General features: G+C 36.3%; 2 protein-coding genes across 2 annotated transcripts in view; both read right to left on the bottom strand.

The window, feature by feature from the left end:
- The window catches only part of RNF43 (ring finger protein 43), a 60,410-nt gene extending 57,823 nt beyond the window's left edge, over positions 1–2,587 (bottom strand). The window contains exon 1 of the mRNA XM_079131375.1: positions 568–2,587. Within this exon, the coding sequence (XP_078987501.1) occupies positions 568–819 (252 nt within the window). The 5' untranslated portion in view covers positions 820–2,587. The remainder of the gene's footprint in view (positions 1–567) is intronic.
- A 2,286-nt stretch (positions 2,588–4,873) lies between these two features.
- Positions 4,874–20,839, bottom strand: part of HSF5 (heat shock transcription factor 5) — a 36,505-nt gene continuing 20,539 nt past the window's right edge. Inside the window, exons 5-6 of the mRNA XM_079131513.1 lie at positions 19,962–20,139; positions 4,874–7,676 (exon numbers count right to left, since the gene is read on the bottom strand). Coding sequence (XP_078987639.1) covers positions 7,606–7,676; positions 19,962–20,139 — 249 coding nt within the window. The 3' untranslated portion in view covers positions 4,874–7,605. The remainder of the gene's footprint in view (positions 7,677–19,961; positions 20,140–20,839) is intronic.

A 20,839-nucleotide genomic window follows, 5' to 3' on the forward strand; every position in this document is an offset into this window, starting at 1 on the left:
TTACACTTTGTGTCCATTTTGTAATCCAGTCCTCTCCATTTTGGGCTTAGCAATAGGGTGCCACACGTGGTATGAAGCCAGCCGTAGCATTCAAGCTTGACTGAATTTTAAAAGTGACACTGCATTCAAATATGCTTCAAGGGCAATCTAGAATTTCAGGGTGCTGCTGACCATTAAAATCAACCACCTTAGTGCTAACCTCAGATTCTAACAGCAGGTAAACTACAATCCTCAGATTAATTCATATAAGCCCACATATTTCGTCTATCAAAAAATAGTCCCAGAATATATCACTTGTGAAGAAAGGTTTTATTATGTGTACCTAAAAAGGCAATGTGGTACCAGTTAAAAATAAACAAATAATCTTCTAAAATAAAGAATTTTTATATTTCTTCTTGAGCATAAAATAACTTGCTTTAGAATGCCAATAAAGCAATATCCTTAAGAGATGGAACAAACAGAAAGCTAAGCAGCAGAAGCCCTTGTATGGTATTTGGTTTGGGAGACAAAAGAAGAAAGGCATATTTCAAACAGATGGAAAGTGAAATATAATAAAGTTATACTTGCCTGCATTAATTTTCCTTCTGCTGGAGTTATTTCAGCAACACCAGCAAACACACCTTCCAAAGTGAGATTCAGTTTTCCTGTAGGGTCCATTTTCAAGGGGATCACTCTGATAATAGCTTTCTGCTCTGCTGATCTTTCAGACTCCACCGCTGCTGCCAGTACCAGTCCCGTGCGTCCAAAGCCTGCCTGCAGGGTAGCCATCAGCAGCCAGGGCCAGAGGGCAGCCAGCTGCAGCTGGTGGCCACCACTCATGCTACCAGCTGCAGCAATGCACTTCGGCCATACATACTGCTTCCACTGGCTAACACCAAGTACAGGTTCTCAGATCCAGGCAAATGCAGGAAGAGAGAATTTATGCTTCAGTTTCAGAAAGACAAGTCATAGTTTTGACCCTTCCTTTCTCTACAGTATATTCCCAAGAACAGGTGGCATTCCTGATGGGCAGAGAAGACAATGTTTTCAGCCCACTTCTGCAGCAGGTATGTCATTTTCTTCCATTTTCACTCTGACTAGCAAAGAAACCACCACTTCTCTTTGGAACTTCCAACTTTGCTTGAGATTGAATGTCACATTATGAATTTTTATTATGTCAGATCACTTGGTGTTGGTCTTCCATAAGCATCAAGTTGCCAAGGCACTAACCCCAATGTTGATGAACAAAACAAGGCAAAGTAAACAGCTAAGGCCATGCATCAAAGGTGAGAGTGAAGAACTCCAGCTCAGACAATGGAGAGATGGCCCTTTTAAAGCCACAAAATGTATCAACTATAAATGATTAAAGACCACAGGAGATTTGTTTTTTAACAGGGGAAGAGATGGAATGATAGAAAAAGTTTCAGGTCACACCTTGAGGGATGTCCAAAGATGCTACAGCATAAAATCAGAGAAGTTTCCATGTTAAATTGAATTTCAGTGTAGCCCAAAGTTCTAGGTCCATTGAACTTAAATATTTTTCATAAATCTGAACATATTATAATTTTTTATGTGTTCTACCAAAAGTTGCCTATAAATTAGGTGCTAATTTATATATCTTCACACATTACAGGATAACCCTGAACATCACAACTTTTTCTAACTTTCAAAATTAGAATATCTGAAAAGGGTACAGTTCCCAATTATTTTTCCCAGTTAAAATTCATATTTATATCTCCATTTTCCTTTCTCTCTTAGGAATTCCAAGGTTTATTCTCCAGCTTGGGAATGCCAAGCACTTTGATTTCTCATGAGATGCTTTGGGAAACTAATATCCAGATCTTATAATTCATAATTTTCTAGGTTCATAAGAAAAACAAAGGACTATTTCTAACACATTTTCAAATTCCTTGAGGGGGTTGGGGAATAAAAGATAGGGGGATTAGGAAGGTGATTAGTCACAGGCTTTAAGTAGAACACCCTGAAAAAAATACAATGAAGCCTGGGTAGATTTGTGCTATTTGTAGGCACATATAAGAATTTGGATCTTTGTATAAACACAGAATAAGATTTTAAAATGTGTACCCTTAAGTAAACATAAGTGCACTTCACCCACAAAGCCCGTCGTGTTCCGAGGTCAAGTTTAAAAATCATATAAAGTCTTCAAAATAAGTGCTGAAAAGCCAAGCAACTGAGCAGGAACCTGTTATACACAGATTCTTTTCTTTTGCTGAGGCGGAGGGAGGAAAAAAAAAGAATTTCAAAAGAAATCTGCAAACCTGTTGCGCTGTTGGGCCCACTGGAATCCACGGGGGTGACAAATTCAATTATGCTTTTATAGATCCTGCTCAAAAAGGTTTGAACTGCTTAACCAAGTACAGCTCATTCTTCCACCTTCTTACTCTGCAACCAAACCAAGTGCCCCATACTACAGGTAGGTGACGAGAAATTCCACAGTCTGAAAAAATAATCCATGCAGATCAAAGGCAGAAACTTATTCCAGGGTGAGAGCTACTGTCCCCAAGAATTCTAAAAATACTTATAGACGATCCAAAATCATTTCTCAAATCTCCTTTCTAACAAGTTCTTTTTCTCTCCGAACAGCACATTAAATAATCAAATCTTGAAAGAGAAAAGAAGCACAAGTAGCAAATACATCAGCAACAATTCACTACCAGAAACAGAAAATCCCAGAGGGAGAAGGCAATATCTCTGAATCATGGATGGACTTGGGAAGTTCGGAAGGATTCGACTGCTTCCCTTCCAGAAAGACAACTCTGGATCAACTCCCTGGAGCAGGAAGCCTGTGGTTTGTAATTGGTGTTCTACTTCTGACTCCCTCCCCTGGGACTGCAATCACGCTCTCTACCTGCTGACAAAGTGAGGGTGGAGCAGCTAAAGGCAGCCACCCCCACTCGGCCCTCCTCCTCCTCCCGATGCGCACACACCACACTTACTTAACCAGACACGTTCTCTCTCTCTTCTCTTTCTCTCTCTCTCTCCTCTCTAGTCCTCTGCTCCCTCTAGTGAGCCACAGCACAACTGCATCCAATTCAGTACTTGAAACCTTTCTCTGGGTAAGCAAGTAAGTTGGGGCCACTGGAACATATCCAAGCAGATTCTGCACCCAACAGAGCACAGGTGGTGGAATGAGGAAATAAACAGAAAAAATAAAGGAACTCCAAAAGATAAAAGAACGGACACAAGGTTTTTCAAATATAAGTTCAAAGGGATTTCTTTCTGGTCTTTCCGGGTTTTAGTGTCTACAAATGGCACAAAGCCAGAATAAAGTGATCCTGTACTATAGTACGTACTGATTTATTGCTGTTTAGATCTGTTACCCTGGGAATGATTCTTCCCCTTATATGCATAGCTTTTCTTCAGCTCTTACTAATTCAAATTCAGTAGCTCTGTCTAAACTATGCCTCTATGAAGCTTTCAGATCAGGTTGATGTCAAAGGTCTGGAAGCCAGCTGTTATTTTCTTCTCACATCTCTGAAAAGTGAAATACTACTATAAATCAGACCTCTGCCCTCAGTGTAAGATTACAAGAAAGTCTATCATTAATATAAACTAAAGGTAAAATATGCTTAATGAGAAGGATGTAGGCAAAAAGAAAACTAAATTTTCAGCTAATTACCACATTCATCAACTATAATCCTTATACAGTAACCTTGCCATTAGAAAAATGCCAGTTTCTAACATTGTTTGTAATATTTGAATTTTCAAATTCATCAGATAATATTTGATGGTAATCAAACAGTTTATTTTTGGACTGCTGACAAAAATCTTCCAAATTGTATCAATAACAACAATGTGAATACAGTTAACCCTACTGAACTTTGTACACTTAAAAAAAGGTTATGATAAATTTTACATTCTTTGCCTCATATACAAATGAACCTCTGTTTAGTCATCTATAAACTTGTGGATAATAATTGCATTGCAGGTTTGTTGTACATGCCTCTGAAAATAATAAGTTTAAGTGGCCTATTTACCTTGCATGTTCTTCCCCTATAGAAGGTTTCTGAAGACGGTTTCAGAATTTTAGACCTAATAACTAGCCTGAAACATAGATAAGTTCTATAAAGTAAATTATTTTTTTTAGTACTAGGATTGAACTCAAGGGCACTCTTTCACTGAGTTATATCCCCAGTCCTTTTAATTTTTTTATTTTGAGACAGGGTCTCACTAAGTTGCTGACGCTGGCCTTGAACTTGCAATCCTCCTGCTTCGGCCCCCAGAATTGCTGGGATTAGAGGTGTGCACCACATACCTAGTTAAAGTAAATTCTTAATTTAGCACTTTTTTCTGTCCTTTCCAAACCTTAAGAACATAAGGCAATATAGATCTTCGGCAGCTCCTTTCCTAAGAAATACCAACACTCTAATTCTGGAGAGAATTTTGTGTGTGTGTGTGTGTGTCTCCCCATCCAGGGGTACTGGGAATTGAACCCAAGGGCACTCCATCACTGAGCTACATCTCCAGCTCTTTTTATTTTGAGTCAAGGTCTCACTAAAGTGCTAGGGTTAGTCTTGAATATGACATCCTTCTGCTTCAGCTTCCAAATAGCTGGGATTACAGATGTGCACTGCCATGTTTGGATGCTAAAGAAAAATTTTAAAAATCTATTACTGTGTATTTTTTATGTATGCCATGTACTTATATAACATAAATACTGAAAATGCACATTATTATATATCATTGATATATGCAAAATTATACTGACAGGTAAACTAAAAAAATTACCTACAAGTGGACTTGGCCTCATCTTTTCCTGCTTGAAACTTACAAAGAAAATAATCTAATAGTTAATATACACTTAGTTGAAAAGAAAAGAAAATTACAAATGTAACTATTACCCTCAAACTGTCTTCTCTGAGGAAACCCTGAGATCTGGAAATGAGGGTGATATGTATCATGAAACTGGGAACCTTGAGATAGGCAGGATCAAGTCAAACAGCTCTATGTAGTTTAGTTTACTGATATCATGTGTTTATTTAAGTCACCAGAATTGACAAGCAAGAGAAATTATTCCCTGGATTCAAAATTAAAATTATTCCTCAAAGTTTGAAAGACCACAACACTTTCCCACAGATGTCATAAAGATGGTGTTTATGTGGTAATCAAAAGTCCATCTCACTGACATCCACCACTTAATTTTAGACACATCATCCTTCAGGATCTACTTTTCCATGTAAACTAACTAAACCTACTGAAGACTATTCATCCTTTTCCAAAAAACTAGGTTTCTGTAAAACACATCTAAGAATCATCCTTATCTTTATTGGCACATTAAAAATTCAATCTCTATTCAAGTGCAAATGAAAAAAAGTCAGGATAATTTGAAAAAATCAGATTTTTTGAAAAACAGAGTATATTCTATTTTGAACTTTACTAGAATTATTAATGGTTATTATGATTGAGTTTCCTATTTATCATCAATAAAACAGTAAAAACAAGCAAGACACAAGTCTAGTTGGAACACTCACTTTATTGTTGACTGAAATCGGTGCATAAGGTGCTGAAATACTGAGGTGCTAGTCAGGAACCTTGTTAGCATGTGTCAGACCCTACTGGCTAATTCACATGTAGATTTTATTTTACTTCTTGCCATTTTGTCCAAGTCATTGATGATAGCTTTATTTGATAAGTACCAGGCATGTGAGTATAGCAGGAGATCCAGCTCCTTAGTCTGTTGTATTCATATATAAAAAAGTTTGGAAGGCTGATCAAGGCATTTCATTAATTAAGCCTTAAAACCACTGAAACCAAATCTATGCCAAGGTTCCTGCTTGACACATGTTCCTCAAATGATATTATCTCTTTCAACATATATGAAGCTAAGAAAGGCATATTGAAGGGAAGGAGTATCACTTAAGACGGTTCACCAGCTCTTCAATATGACAGAGAAAAGCAAAGTTCTCTCATTAGGAAGTAGGGTCTCCTCTTCATGTACTCTGCCAAAATATACAGCCTAGCCAAAAAATAAGGATGTCTTGATAATTTGTTCATCTTTTAAGCCATGCTAATAAAGATGAATAAATGCCCATCAGGTGGACATCAGCTAGTCTCATCAGAAAAACCAGACAGGGTCTCTTTTCAGAATTTACCATCATATCTTAACTGAGTCACTGCAGAACAATACAGAGCTCACCCTTTTCCAAAAGAGCCAAATCTCTGTAACACTTCTAGGGCTTGACATCATTGGAAAGGCACAATCCAATATAAGAAATGAACTGTTACATCTACAATGTCTAGCATAGTATTTACATCATATCACTAAATGCCTTTTTCATTAGTTTCATACTCCTAGGCTTTCCTTTTGTTTACTAGGAAAACTAAGGCAGAATACAGTAAGAAAAGTTCTAGTCAATTTAAAAGACTTTAAATCAGAAAGGTTTTTGCTGTCATTGGACGGACAAATAAAGGAACAACCACGGAATATGGACATTTTAAGATGTCCTTTCCATAACAGTCCACAATCCTACTACTCAAATGTAGAATCCTATAGAGGGGATTATTATAGTCCATCCCACTATCCAAAATTCTCTCAGAAGCCCAAACCAGATATAAACAGAAAAAATATTGGAGCATAGCTTCTGGTAAATGACAACTAATCAGATTTCCCCCAAATTTGTACACAATACCTTATAAATGAGGATTTGTACTTGCTGAATGTAAAAATCTAAAATAAGAAAACACTATGTAAAAATCTCTTAATGCTTGTTCACACATTGTACATCCCCTTCAAAATAAAAATATTACACATGCATCCTTTATCCTCTATCCTGTAATATTAATAAAAATAAAGCTTTAAAACCTTTAAATCTACCAGCATTTATGAATATAATTACATTAAACAATTTAAATATTTTTCTTTAGAAGACATTTAAGTAAGTGATATTAACAAAACCTTACCATTTATGACAATGTATCATTAAAATTAAAGAAAGATATGAAAATAGAAAAATGCTCTCATTAATATAAAAGAATCAGGGGCTGTTAAGTGTGATGGATGGTCTAAGTCCGGATGCCTTGCTCTTGAAACAGAATGCTAGGTTAGGAAGTAAGAGAATTTCCTGGTTAATCACTTGGAAAATTAGCTCTTTACCAGAACTTCTTCCCTGGAATTCCTGACCCATTTAGACCTGTGATCTCGGTGACCTCACATGTCTTTGTTTTTCTCACAATCTTCTCTGAAAGGATCACACTGTGACTTGAAACAGATAGACTGAACTCCCCACTGGAGTTGTGCTGACTACCATTTGAGAGTGGCAAGACAACTCAGCACGTACACATTTTGCTCCAGTACCATAGATGCAGCAGTTTTTAGATGCTTCTTCACTGTAACAGAAGGCCAGGACTTTTCATTTGAAAGGGATCTGGGCAGCAAAAAAAATGGCTGCTAGATGTTTAGTAGTTTGTCAAGGTAAACAATCTGAACTGAACAGTTGTAGTAAATACCAAACTCCCAATTTTCAATTAACAAAATTCTCAATTAACAAAACAAAAAAATACTTTTTTCCTTAACAGAACTGAAAAAATCCCAAAAGTGTGTCATGTGCAAGACTAGTCTGCCTCCAGCTACGGCTAGTGCACAATGTCACATTTGTCATCCATTCCTCACTCTTTTAATTCTTCCTCCTTTGGAAAGTGCTCCTGCTTGCAGGCCACGTCCACCAGCAGATGAAGATCTAAAAAGAAAGGATTATTTACTCACTCTCAGCCTCTCAGACTACAGAGTTCTATAGACAAGTCTTCAGATTAGAACAACTTGTCTATGTTGCAGTTGTAGAATTGGGTCTAAAATTACATTTTCTCCCCAGATTTACAATTTTAGAGCATTCCTGTAACTCTAAAGCATACTGATGCAGCACAGTTGTAAGCCCAAAGAGATCAACAAAGTTTAAAGTTTCCCTCCTTCTCAGTGGTAAGGCCAAGCCTCTTTTCAATACAATTGTCTTTTATTATAAATGAAAAAAAAAAAAAAAGGAAAATGTGAAAGAAATCAAAGTAGAAAAAACACACACCAATAAACCTCTTTTCTTCCATGCTGTAAAAACAGCTGGGTGGGTTATAGAAATATGAAAAGGTAATGCCTGCAGAAAAGCAATGTTAAGTAACTGCTACTTTTCCCAAGTAGATTGCCTCTGTTATGGTTTGGATGTGAGGTGTACCCCAAAAGCTCGCATGTAAGACAATACAAGAAAGTTCAGAGAAGAACTGATTGGGTTATGAGAGCCTTAAACCAATCAGTGAATTAATCCCTAGATGGGATTAACTGAGTGGTAGCTGGGGGTGGTATATCAGGGGTGTGGCTTTGGGGTACATATTTTGTATTGTGCAGTGGAGTCTCTCTCTACTTTCTGGTCACCATGTAAGCTGCTTCCCTCCGCCACTCTCTTTTCCCATGATGCCATCTGCCTCGGCTTAAGCCCTGAGAAATAGAGCTTGCTGTCTATGGAGTTAGACCTTTGAAACCATGAGCCCTCAAATAAACTTTTCCTTCTCCACAGTGGTTCTGGTTGGGTCCTTTTAGCCACCACAGCAAAAAAATCTGACTAAAACAGCTTCCATAAAAAATTCCCACTTACTGACACAGCTGAACTCCTATAAAAACACCTAGTTAAACTGTATATAAGAAAGTCGTCATGCTCTCATAGAGATTAAGAGGCAGAGTCGTTCCTGAAGTATGGAAGGGAATCCTGGGCACCATGGCACACACCTTTAATCCCAGGGATGAGGAGGCTGAGGGAGGAGAACTGCAAGTTCAAAGTCAGTCTGGGAAACTTAGTGAGACCCTGTCTCAAAATTTAAAAAATAATAAAAAAATAAAAACAAATAAGTGAAAAAGGCTAGGATGTAGGATGTAGCTCAGTGGTAGAGTATGCTTGTATTCAATCCTCAGTACCAGACCAAAAAAAAAGACAGTGGGGAGAAGTAAAAACTTGAGCTCAAGCACAAGGTTCTGCAATATAGGAGAGCTATAAGCTTCTCTACAGTTTAGATAATTACAGTAACAATAATGATAACTGTAATATATTTATATAAAATCTTTTTCTTCAAGTAGTTAAAATGCATTATAATAAGATCATCTAGTCAATCCTGAGGAGTAAGTATATAACTAGGAGGTAGAACCTCTAAGCTATTATGTGGCTACTGGTTTCCACACCTCACTGCCTATTGGAATCTTTTGGGGATCTTTAAAAAACAAATGATGCCTGGGGCTCCCACCTCCAGACATTTTTATTTAATTGATATGGAGTGTGACCTGGGCATCAGTATTTTTGAAAGCTGACTAAAAAATCTGGAAGTAATACCTAACAATGCTCATTTTTAAAAAACATTTTTTTTAGTTATAGATGGAAAAATACCTTTTATTTTATTTATTTTTATGTGGTGCTGAGGATGGAACCCAGTGCCTCACACATACTAGGCAAGCACTGTACCACTGATCCACAACCCCAGTCCTAACTATGTTCATTTCTAAACACTTCAGTTCCATATTAGAACAAGGAAAGGCCATATGGTAATAGAAAATACTAAATTAAGATTCTGGGATATGAATAGATCCAGTTGTAACCCTATGTTGAAAGCAGAGTAGAAATTCTTAATGATAAAGATTAAAAACTATTACAGCTACTATAGATCTCAAATGGGGAAGTGAACTGAACAGCAGCATCAGCAACAACAAACCTCTTGTAATGATCGGGCTGAAAAAGATCAAATATCACTTGACTGCACAGTTTCTAATAACATTTAAACATAGTAACTTTATTAAAAGTGAGATTCCTTCACTAACAACTGCCAATCAAGGAATGTACAGAAAGCAATAAAAATCTAAGACTTACTCTATTCTAGCCTAGTACTGCTAGAGGTTGATGTCTTCCCTCAAAAGAGAGTCTTACATGTTCACAGAGAAGATAAAGATTTGGGAAACAGCAGCTGAGTTGGCTTGAGAGGTGAAAGGCCTCTAGGGACAAGAGCACTGCATCTCCTTGTTTGGGAATGTTCATTTCTACTTGAAAGCACTCTCTAGGGTTTTGAGGTTATTGCCTTGATGAAATTCTCATCTATAACTCAACAGCTACAAAATGGGAAGTCTTTTTTAAGAAATCAATTGAACTTTGCTTTTAAACATTCAGTTTTCCTTAGCTATAAAATTACACATCCTATCAGAACATAAGAAAGTATAGCTTCCACAATGAGATTAATATGTGGATATAACCAGTTTGGGGTAATATTGTAGAAATTGGAGGGACATAATGGAGCCTAATATTCTTTACTTCTTGATATCTTTGATCTAAAAGGCATTTTCCTTAAGTCAACATGTGCTCAAAAGGCATGTTAGTGACTATGACCAACGATCTCCTAACAAAATACACATCATTGAAACCACTACAATTTGATACTTAAACAACTTTAAGTCTCATTAAAAAGAAAAAAAAAAAAGTTGGGCTAGGTATATGTAACTCAAGGGTAAAGAACTTGCTTAGCACAGGGGTCCTGGGTTCAATTCCCAGCACCCCAAGTCAAAGGAAGCTTGAAGTATGAGAAAATGCCCCATTACAAATAGTAAAAAGTTTTAAAAATAATTTAGCTACAGAAGGACACAGATACCTTCTAGAATACAGGATGCTTCTGTTCAATTATTGAGAAACATGAAATTCTAACAGTTATGTTAGAATCACAATACTTCAAAATTTACAGACAAAGTGGTCTTAAGAAATTATTTTATTAAGTTCATTTATTTTAACCACAAATAATTGCTTTGAGAGTTGGAATCTTATTAATGGGAGATACTCAGTGATAGTTAAAACTTTAGTGCTACTTCAGGACTTTCATATTTAGTCTCTATCATTAAAAATTTAACCTTGGAATTTATCTATCAAGAGAAAAAAGTTTTGCTCATTTAGGAGAAATAAACTACTACTCCATTTTAAGCTCTCCCACTCACTACTCTCTTAAGAGTACTTAAGGGCTACTCGGGGTTGTGAAAAGATCAGAAACTAAGGAGAAGGAACTTTTAATACGGGATTGGTAAATTTTTTGTAAAGAATCAGACAATAATTAATTTTAGGCACTGTAAGCCTAAAATTACTCTATCACTGGTATGAAAGTAGCCATAGCAATGTGTAAATGAAAGGGCATATCTATGTATTCCAATAAAATTTTACTTATGTATATTAAAATCTGAATTTCATATAATTTTCATGTATCATGAAATGTTCTTTTGATTTTCCCCCAACAATTAAAAATAATGTAAAAACCATGCTGTTTGCACGCCATGTACAAACAGGCTAGATGTGGCCCATGGGTCAGTTGATTATCAACTCCTGTTGTAACAACACACATTGGGAGTACAATCAAAAGAAATTTAGCCAAAACATGAGTTATCAAGTTGAATATTATTATCATAGTTCTCAAAAAATTATATTTTCTCCAAAGAAGATATACAAATGGCCAAAAAGCACATGAAAATTGTGAAATTTAGGTTTTATGAAATGCAAACCAAAACCACAATGAAGTATCACTTCACACTATTAATACAGCACCAATAATAATTTTTAAATGGAAAATAACAAGTATTAGTAAGGATGTAGAGATATAGGAACCCCATACAATACTGACAGGAATATAAAATAGTTCATTCGTTAAGGCAAATACATTTAGAAAATGTATTTGGTGGTTCCTAAAAAAGTTAAAGAGGCCATTTCAAATACTGCCAAGAGGGCTGGGATGTAGCTCAGTTGGTAGAATGCCTGTCTTGCAAGCATAAGGCCCTGGATTCAATCCCCTGCACTGCAAAAAAAGTAAAATGAAATAAAAATGCTGCCAAGGCCTTAGGACCTACAACTGTCACCCACCTCTCCCATGCTCAGAGGGGAAGCAACCCTCAGGGCAGCTGTAAACTTTGTCAACGCACTATAATTCCTTCACTGTCAAAATGATTTCACATTCCACCTCTGCCTAGTAGTCAACATCTGACAGTGCTTTCAGGATCTCTTTAGAACTAATCACTAAAGTATGACTTAAACTGCTACTCTTGAAGATTTTGCAAGTACCAGGTACCCAAGTAGAAATGATCACTGTTAATGAGGTAATGTACTATGGAGGCCAGTATATAATTAATGGTGAAGCAGTTCATGATCAATAGGAACAGGATATGGTATACTGTGGTGGAAATCTTTTGGGAAAACAACTAGGATGTCTGAGCTTCTGGGAAAGATCCATGCCCTCTCTATGATATGCTAAGGAAGAATCACTGCTACTACAGATGCTGTTCAGACTCTCCCTCTTGGCATAGGATCACAGTATGGATATTCCAAATCAAGACCAAATGAAGCAAAGTGCAAAAGAAAGTTCAAGGAAAAGAACCAAAGAAGGTGATAAACCCCACACTTTCTACCTCAGAGCATAAACACAGAAATTCTAGAGGAAGTGAAGGTTCAACAGAAAATTTAACCCAAGATGAGAAATGTAGGCTGGACTTAGGATTTGAGGAGTGGGATGAAGTTGGTTTGCCTTGGTGGTTTTTAGGAAATCTAAGAAACAATGATACACCTATAAGTAATGGCTCAAGATATAGGTACTACCATTGTTTCAGAAACTACAGATGATTTGTGTTTTTTAAAATGAGTATTCGAGTAATTAGGTGTTGAAATAAAAATTGAAGTTCCTCATATTTAATGAGCAAGTCAAGGAAGCAGAGAAAGTGACTGACAAAAAGATGATTAAAGTGGGAAAGAATGATGACTTTGAGGACTCTAAGTCTCAAGTGGTGATGCTGATAGAAGTTACCTCTGAGGTTTGAACATCCAGGAAAAGTTCTTCTACACTGGCCACATCTTTAGATGTTGCAATCCCAACAGTACACTTGTGTTGAAGAATGCCATTTTTTCCTGTTTCTATCTATTTTATGTCTTGTTAGAGGTTTTTACTGAAATTTCAGAAGGGAAAATAATAAGCCGATCTAATCCTCTCTCTACCTTGGAAAGGATGACCTAAATGTGTCCACCGAAATTCTACGCCATCAAAATTCTTTGGACACGACACAGTGAAGACACAGGAATATTCAAAGTAGGCCTGCATTACTTTTTTCCCACTAAACACCTCTCTGTAAACCCAAGGACAGACCAGTAGACCACCTAATTCTTGTTCAGTACAAAATAATTTTGTCAGTGTTTTCTTAACAAAAGCAAATGGAAAACAGCTTTGTTTCCACATAGATTAATATTAATTAAGGGATACTGAAGAAGATTTGGTATTTGAAAAAAAAAAAAAAAAGGTAAAGATAGTATGACCATGTGATGCAGTAATTCCACTTCTAGGTATATATCCCAGGAATGAAAAACAGATAGTCAAACAAATACTTGTGCACACATGTTCACAACAGGCAAAAGGTAGAAACAGCCCAAATGTCTACTAGCAGATAAATGGATAAGCAAATCATGGCATATACATACAATCTAACATCATTTAGCCAAAAGAAATGAAGTACTGATACACATGCTACAAGGTGGATGGACTTAACAATACTACGCTAAGTGTCCCAAACCAAACATAAAGGTCACACTGCATGATTCCATTTACAAGAAAAATTCAGAGTAGGTAAATTCATAGATAGAGAAGACAGATTAGTAGTTGCCAGGGAGAAAGGAGGGATTTAGAAAAAATTTTGGAACTAGTTAAGAGATTTCACATGGCTGTGAATGCACTACAGGTTACTGACTTGTTTGCTTTAAAATGGCTTTTCATTAATTTTACCTAAAAAAGTTAACTTTTCCTATCAATTTGAACTGACTCCAGAAAAAAAGGAGAAATCAAGAAATGTCTATGAAACATAAAATTCATATCCAAATATTTCTTAATTTTCAATATCAGAGCATAGTAATGAGATACAGATCTTTAGTAACACATATCCGATTCTTATTTTCAACAAAATAGAACTATATATTCCTCTGGCACCTGATACAATACCAAGCCTATAGTAGTTTTCAGTATTTGTTAAAAGAAACTGAAAGGGTAGTTTGACTCCCAAGATGTTCAAATCTTACCTCTCTGTGGCTAACTAAAAGACTACTCAAAAGGACAAAGTAGATACAGCCACAGAAAGCAGGATGGTAGCTGCCATGGGTGAGGGAGGGGGAATGGGGAGCAATCATTCAATGGGTACAGAGTTGTTTTGTAGAAGAAAAGAGTTTTGAAGACAGATGGTGGTGATGATACCAGAACAATGTGAATGTACTTAATACCAGTGAATGATACACTTAAAAATGTTTTTGATGCCAATTTTATATTCTATGTATTTACTACGAGTTTTTGAAGATTGCTTTTTTCCAAGAATTTATTTTACTTTCTTTTATTTTTTCAGTACTGGGGATTGAACCCAGGGGTGTTCCATCACTGAGTTACATCCCCAGTCTTTTTCACTTTTTCTTTTGAGACAGGGTCTCACTAAGTTGCTGAGGCCTGGAGTATGTGATTCTCCTGCCTCAGCCTCCTGAGTAGATGGGATCAAAGAAAGGCATGCTGAAAATATGTAGTGTAGACAACAGGATATACAAGTCTGAAGTTAGGAGATTAACACTTGGGATATAAATTCAGGAGCCATCAATAAAAATAATAAAAGCAATAAGACTGGTTGAGATTACATAGGAATTAAGTAGAGAAAGAAAAGAGGTCCAAGAGTTGAGATCTGAGGCTTATCAATGTTAAGTTTTTCTAATAACAAAAGCTTTCTTCCTTCTATGTTGTTCTAGTAGGTAATATACCTTACACTGACTTGGGGTCATATGCCACAGGATCTTATTATGGCCATGTTAGACTAAGTTCTGTTAGAGAAGATAAATTTTCAACTTAAATTATATTTCTGCTTACGCTTTAATTATAAAAATGAACTTTTTTTAGTAGAGAAGTTCTTACTTAATTATAAGTCATTTGTTTCCTGTCCTTAACAAAATAGAAGTGTGATTAGGTGTTACGATGATGCCAATATTTCACAACTCTTAGACTTCGCGGCAGAAAGTCAAGGTCAATTAACACTGTTGACCAAAGGATAAGGCCTTAGAAAAAACCAACAGGAAGAGTTAATAAAGATAATTAATGTGCTGATTGTTTTGTCAGTTACACTTATGACCATGATATGTAGTGGAAAAGGAAATTATTTTAACATTAGGCACCAGAGTTCCTCTTACAAAGGTGACAGTCTTTGTTGAGAAGTATATCTCGATAAGTTGTTTTGGTTGGAGTAAAGACCTCTCAGGGATATCAGAAAATAGAGATACCTAACCTTCTCTGTGCCTAAATTAACAAAAATTAAAGGCCTTGGGAAAATGCAGAAAAAAAGTCCATAGAAGACAAGGTCTGGTGCTAGTACAAAGAAAGAATGCAACGTTGTAGAAGGCCATGACTTGTGACCAGGAAAGGTGATAGTAGTAAGGTGACCAAAGGCCTTTCAGTAAGAGTGATGGGTAATCAATTCAAAACTACTTGCAGTATTTTAAATGTAAACTTTTTCTACCTCTCCAAATCTTCAGAAAGTATGCTGCACATCACATGCAAATGCCTAGTGCAAATGCTTTCAGGAGGGGAAAGGCATCAAAAAAAGAAGGCTAAATTTTGTTTCTAGAATAACCTGGAGGCTGGGAGTGGTGACGCACACCTGTGATCCCAATAGCCAGAAGATCTCAAATTGGAGGCCAACCTCAATAACTTGACAAGATGCTGTCTCAAAATTAAAAAATTAAAAAGTTTTTAAAAATTTAGGACTGGGGTTGTAGCTCAGTGTAAAGTGCCCCAGGGTTCAATCCCCAGGACCAAAAACAGACAACACTGGTAGACTGTCTGCATGCATTGAAATAAAAATACCTGACTTAGTATACTTTTGAGCCAATAGAGAACAACTCTGGGAGGCAAGACAGGGACAAATCTGGAATTAGGAAGAAGTAGAAACTTGAAAATAAAAGCCACTTTCAAGTCCCAAAGAGTCTCAGAAATCTTGAAAAGGCATTTTTGATATAGGCTAAGATTAGCTTGAGTCAATCATATAAAACCTTGAAAGTCAGTTTAACATCTGAAATATAAACATATTTTTAAAAAAATTAAAATTTAAAAAAATTCTACAAATGCTATTGTGAGGTTTTTATATTCATGCTATAGAAATGCTTTCAAGTATTTACTTTTAGTACTTTTGAATTTTTATTCAATTTTTTTAAATGAGAAAATTTCCCATGATCCTACTATCATGTATATACATACACAAATTAAGTTGTTAAAAATATCCCTGTACCCTTCATTTCTATCTTCTCAGAGGTCACCAGTGTTACACGTTTCAGTTTTATCATATACTTCCAGACTTTTTTCTTTAATTACACAGCATACACTCAGCTTTCTTTTTTTCTTTCTAGAAAGGGAGCTCGGCTAGGCGTATGGTGCTGCAACCTGTTCGTGCACTAACATTATGGACACTTAACGTTCACTAAATCTTTCCAGGTCACAACATGTCAAAGTATTTTCTTAAATGGTTGCATAGAATTTAATTACATGAATTTATCATAATTTATCTGGCTCCCAACTGTCAGACATTTATGCTTTTTCTATTAAAATAACACCATAGTGAACTTCTTTTGAGTATCTTTGGGAATACACGTATTGTAGTAGGAGAGAGTCCTAGGAGTAAAGTTCTTGCATTAAAGCGAATGAGTATTTTAATTATTTAAGTATTTAGTTATGAAAAACTGCCCTTCAAAAGGCATTAGAAATTTACATTCCAGTTGCAGCAAATAGGGGGTTCCTTTTTCCCTAAACCATTTTTTTGGGGTCTACTGGGAATTAAACACAGGGGCACTCTACCATAGTTCTTTTATTTTTTATTTAGAGAGAGGGTATCATTAAACTGCCCAGGCTGGCCTTGAATTTTCAATCTTCCTGTCTCAGTCTCCCAAGTAGCACCACCACACCCAGCTTCCCTATAACTTTCCTAAGCCCAGTATTAGGAACAGCTAAAGTTTTGCTGATTGACAAAAAAGTAGCTGATTTAATTTGCATTTCTCTGGTTAACAGAGGTTGAATATCTTTTTATATATTTATTAGTCATTTTTATTTCTTCTAAACTGCATACTAATATAATTGTATTTATTTTTATTGGTTTGCCTTTTTCTTATTGATTTGTAGGAGGTTTGTGTGTAATATGAATACAAATATTTGTGTGGTAAATATTTTCCTTTAGACCATGCTAGTCATCTCCTAACACTGATTCTCATTCTTTATATCATGGTATTATTTTAATATTGTTATTATTTTTGTGGTGCTGAAGTTTGAACCCAAACCCTGTGCATGCTAAGCAAGCACTCTACTACTGAGCTACATCCCCAGACCTATGGTATTCTTTTAAATAGGCAAATGGCCCCCAGCTAAAGTCTATATTTCCAAGCTTCCCTGTAGCTAGAACTTGGTCTTCCGTAACTTAAGTTCTGTTCAAAGATGTGAACATATGTGATTATTTAGCATATGAGGAAGGGATATATATAGCAACCTGAAATCTAACAAGTAGAGTGGTAAGCCATCTTTAACCATGCAATACCTGAGGACTATCAGAAAGAAGTGATGCTGGGCTGGGGTTGTAGCTCAGTGATAGAGTGCTTGCCTCACATGTGTGATGCACTGGATTCTATCCTCAGTACCACATATAAATAAATAAAATAAAGATATTATGTCCATCTACAACTAAAAAATAATATTAAAAAAAGAAGTGAAGCTGCCACTCTGGACAATTTACACTCAGGTTAGGCTTTATCATGAAGGAAAAACAAAGTTCTATCTCTTTTAAGCCACTGTTGTCTTTTTTATGGTGAAGCCAAGACCTCATGCATGCTACACAAATGCTCTACCACTAAGCTACATCTCTAGTCCCTTTTCTTTTGTTACCATTTCTATCCTAATGTATTATTTATATAACTATGATGTTCTAATTTATATCCTAATAGACAATTTGGGATCCAGATGTGAGGTGCTGCTATAATTCAAATTAAAGTATGTGGTTCTGGGAACTGGGGTATAGCTCAGTGGTTCAATTACAAGTATTAAAAAAAAAAGTGGCATGGGCTTAATAGTCAGGCAGTAGGTGGTTAAGATACAGCAGGCTAGAATGTTGGTGATCTTTGTTATTTGTGCCAAAACATTTGGTAAAGTCATTACCAAATGGGAAGGCAGACCATCGAACAAGTGTGCATACAAGCACAGGGAAAGGGCTGACAAAATTCACACTGTGTTAACTATTTCTTGACACATTCGGCAAAACCCTAAAAGAAGAGATGAGCTCAATCTAGAGGTTCCCAGTGTGCAAGAGAAAATGGGTAGGAATATTTCTCTTCCTGTGATTGACAGCCTATTCACTAGGGCTCCATACTTTGGGTCATGCTTCTAACTGCTTCAAAAACCCAATCTGAAGAGGTAGTAAGAGGTACCTTTAAAGGGAGCCTCAACCTTTTCTCAAGTACCCATTCTAAGAACCTCTGCAAACTTGGGTGTGGTGTGGCACAACTATAGTCTTAACAACTTAGGAAGTTGAGGCAAGAGAATTCCAAGTCTAAGGCCAGACTGGGCAACTCAGTGAGGCCCAACCTCAAAATAATAATTAAAAAAAAAAAAAAAAAGGCAGCAGGTATAACTCAGTGGTAAAGTGCTTGCTAGCATGTGTGAGACCCCGGGTTCAAATCCTAGTACTGCCAAAATAAAAAAAAGAAACAAAAGAAAAATCTCTGATAGATTGCAAAAAACAAAGATCCAACCCACTCTTTCAGATGATATCAATGTAGATACATAAGGGATGAAGGGAGGGAATGGGCAAAGCATAGACTACGAATCAAATACCAGATTTTTCAAGCTTAACACTACCTAAATGAGATCCCTGGCTCTCAAGTGGTATGACCCAAAGCAAACAAAGCACTCATCTACCAACTTTTGTTTTGTTTCCTTTGGTATTAGGGACTGAACCCAGGGATGCTTTACCACTGAGCAAACATTCCCAGTTCTTTTTATTGTTTATTGAGACAGGATCCACTAAGTTGACCAGGCTGTCCTTGAACTTATGATCCTCCTGCTTCTGTGTAGCTGGGGTTAGAGGGGTACACCACAGCACTTGGCTCCAAGTTGTTGCTGCTTTAAAAAAAAATGCCTATTGTTGTTGTTGTTAATTAAAATGCCTGAAAATTAGTAAGTCTGGTCTGTTCAGTCTCTAAAGGTAATCCTCAGACACTTTAGATCTATCCTAGTAGAAAATAGGTAACAAAAACTGGATCACTCCAACAGAAAAATGCATACTCCATGAGGACCACTGCAGATGAGGCTATCTTTAAGAACAATGAACAAGTGAGAGACTCCTTCGCCAGGAAAGCCAGAGGTGATAGTTTCTTGATATTAAAAAAAAAAAAAAAAAAAAAAAGTAGAACCAACAGTATGTGCCCCAATCACCTATTCTAGATTCTTATAAATAAAAGAAAAACAATTCTGATATATAGAGTTATACTTTATAGCATTTTTATGTAGTCAGGATATCTTTGATGTCCAATTTTTTTTCCCCGTCACAATTTAAGTGTGTACCCGTGTGTCCTACAGTCTTTTAATAAATGAACAAGTACATCTGAGTCTTTGGCATCTGAAGAGTTAGTAAGTCACCCTTCATTTTACCTTCTTCAAGTTAACCTAAATTCCTTCGATTTCCCTTAAATATTTTCAACATTTTTGAACGCTCAAATTCTTATATGCAGTATTACGAAAATAACTATTACATACTTTACAAGGATAAGAAAATATAGTTAAAGTTATGTAAAAAGAGCAGTGTAACAGGTATAATACAGTTATGAATAGTAAATGAAGACACAGAAAAACTGTCATTTATATATTCATTTTATACTGTGGTTCTATTTCTAGTGTTCTAGAGCTACAAATTCTAGAGCTTAAAATTACATAATCCTTACCAGGGGACTTTCCTTGTTGTGAGTTGCTTCTTCGCTCTCTGTATCTGGCTGGAGTGGATAAGACTGTGTCTTTACTAGGTTTGCTAGCTGTCCCCATTTCTGAAATGAGGAATCCCATCTGCTCTGAAGGCAAGATATTCTCAGGTGGACTGGTCTGGCATTTTATACTGGTATCCACCTAAAATATTAAATTCATTTATTATTCTGAGATTTCCCCAAAATATCTACTAAAAGTTAATTAATCTATCAGAGGGTTGTGTTACAGAAATGTGATCCAGCCAGGCACAGTGGTGCACACCTGTAATCCCAGCTCTTTGGGAGGCTGAGGCAGGAAGATTGCAAGTTCATGGTCAGCCTAGGTAATTTAGCAAGACCATGTCTCAAAATAATAAATAAAAACCAGGCACAGTGGTACACACCTGTAATCCCAGCAGCTCGGGAGGCTGAGGCAGGAGGATCGAAAGTTCAAAGCCAGACTCAGCAACTTAGCAAGGCCCTAAGCAACTTAGTGAGACCCTGTCTCAAAATACAAAATAAAAAGGGCTAAGGATGTGGCTCAGTTGTTAAGCACCCCTGGGTTCAATCCCTGGTATTAAAAAAATAAATGCATAAAAAGCTTGGGGATATAGCTCAGTGGTAGAATGTTCAATCCCCAGTGCCACCCAGTATACACACAACCATGATGCAACAAACATGCTTTTAAAACTTTTCACCCTTATGAATAGTACCTTTAATTAGCTTTCTATCTAATTATTCAATTGTAAGATGTTTATTTTCCCATACTCAAAGCACTGAAATGTATGTGGAACTAAACATTTACTTAATATGATCAAAGGAAGATTTACCATGAAACTTGATGATTTGTGATTTATAAGAGC

This window comes from Sciurus vulgaris (assembly GCF_902686455.1).
Source record: "Sciurus vulgaris genome assembly, chromosome: 3".
In the NCBI taxonomy this organism is placed as follows: Eukaryota; Metazoa; Chordata; class Mammalia; order Rodentia; family Sciuridae; genus Sciurus; species Sciurus vulgaris.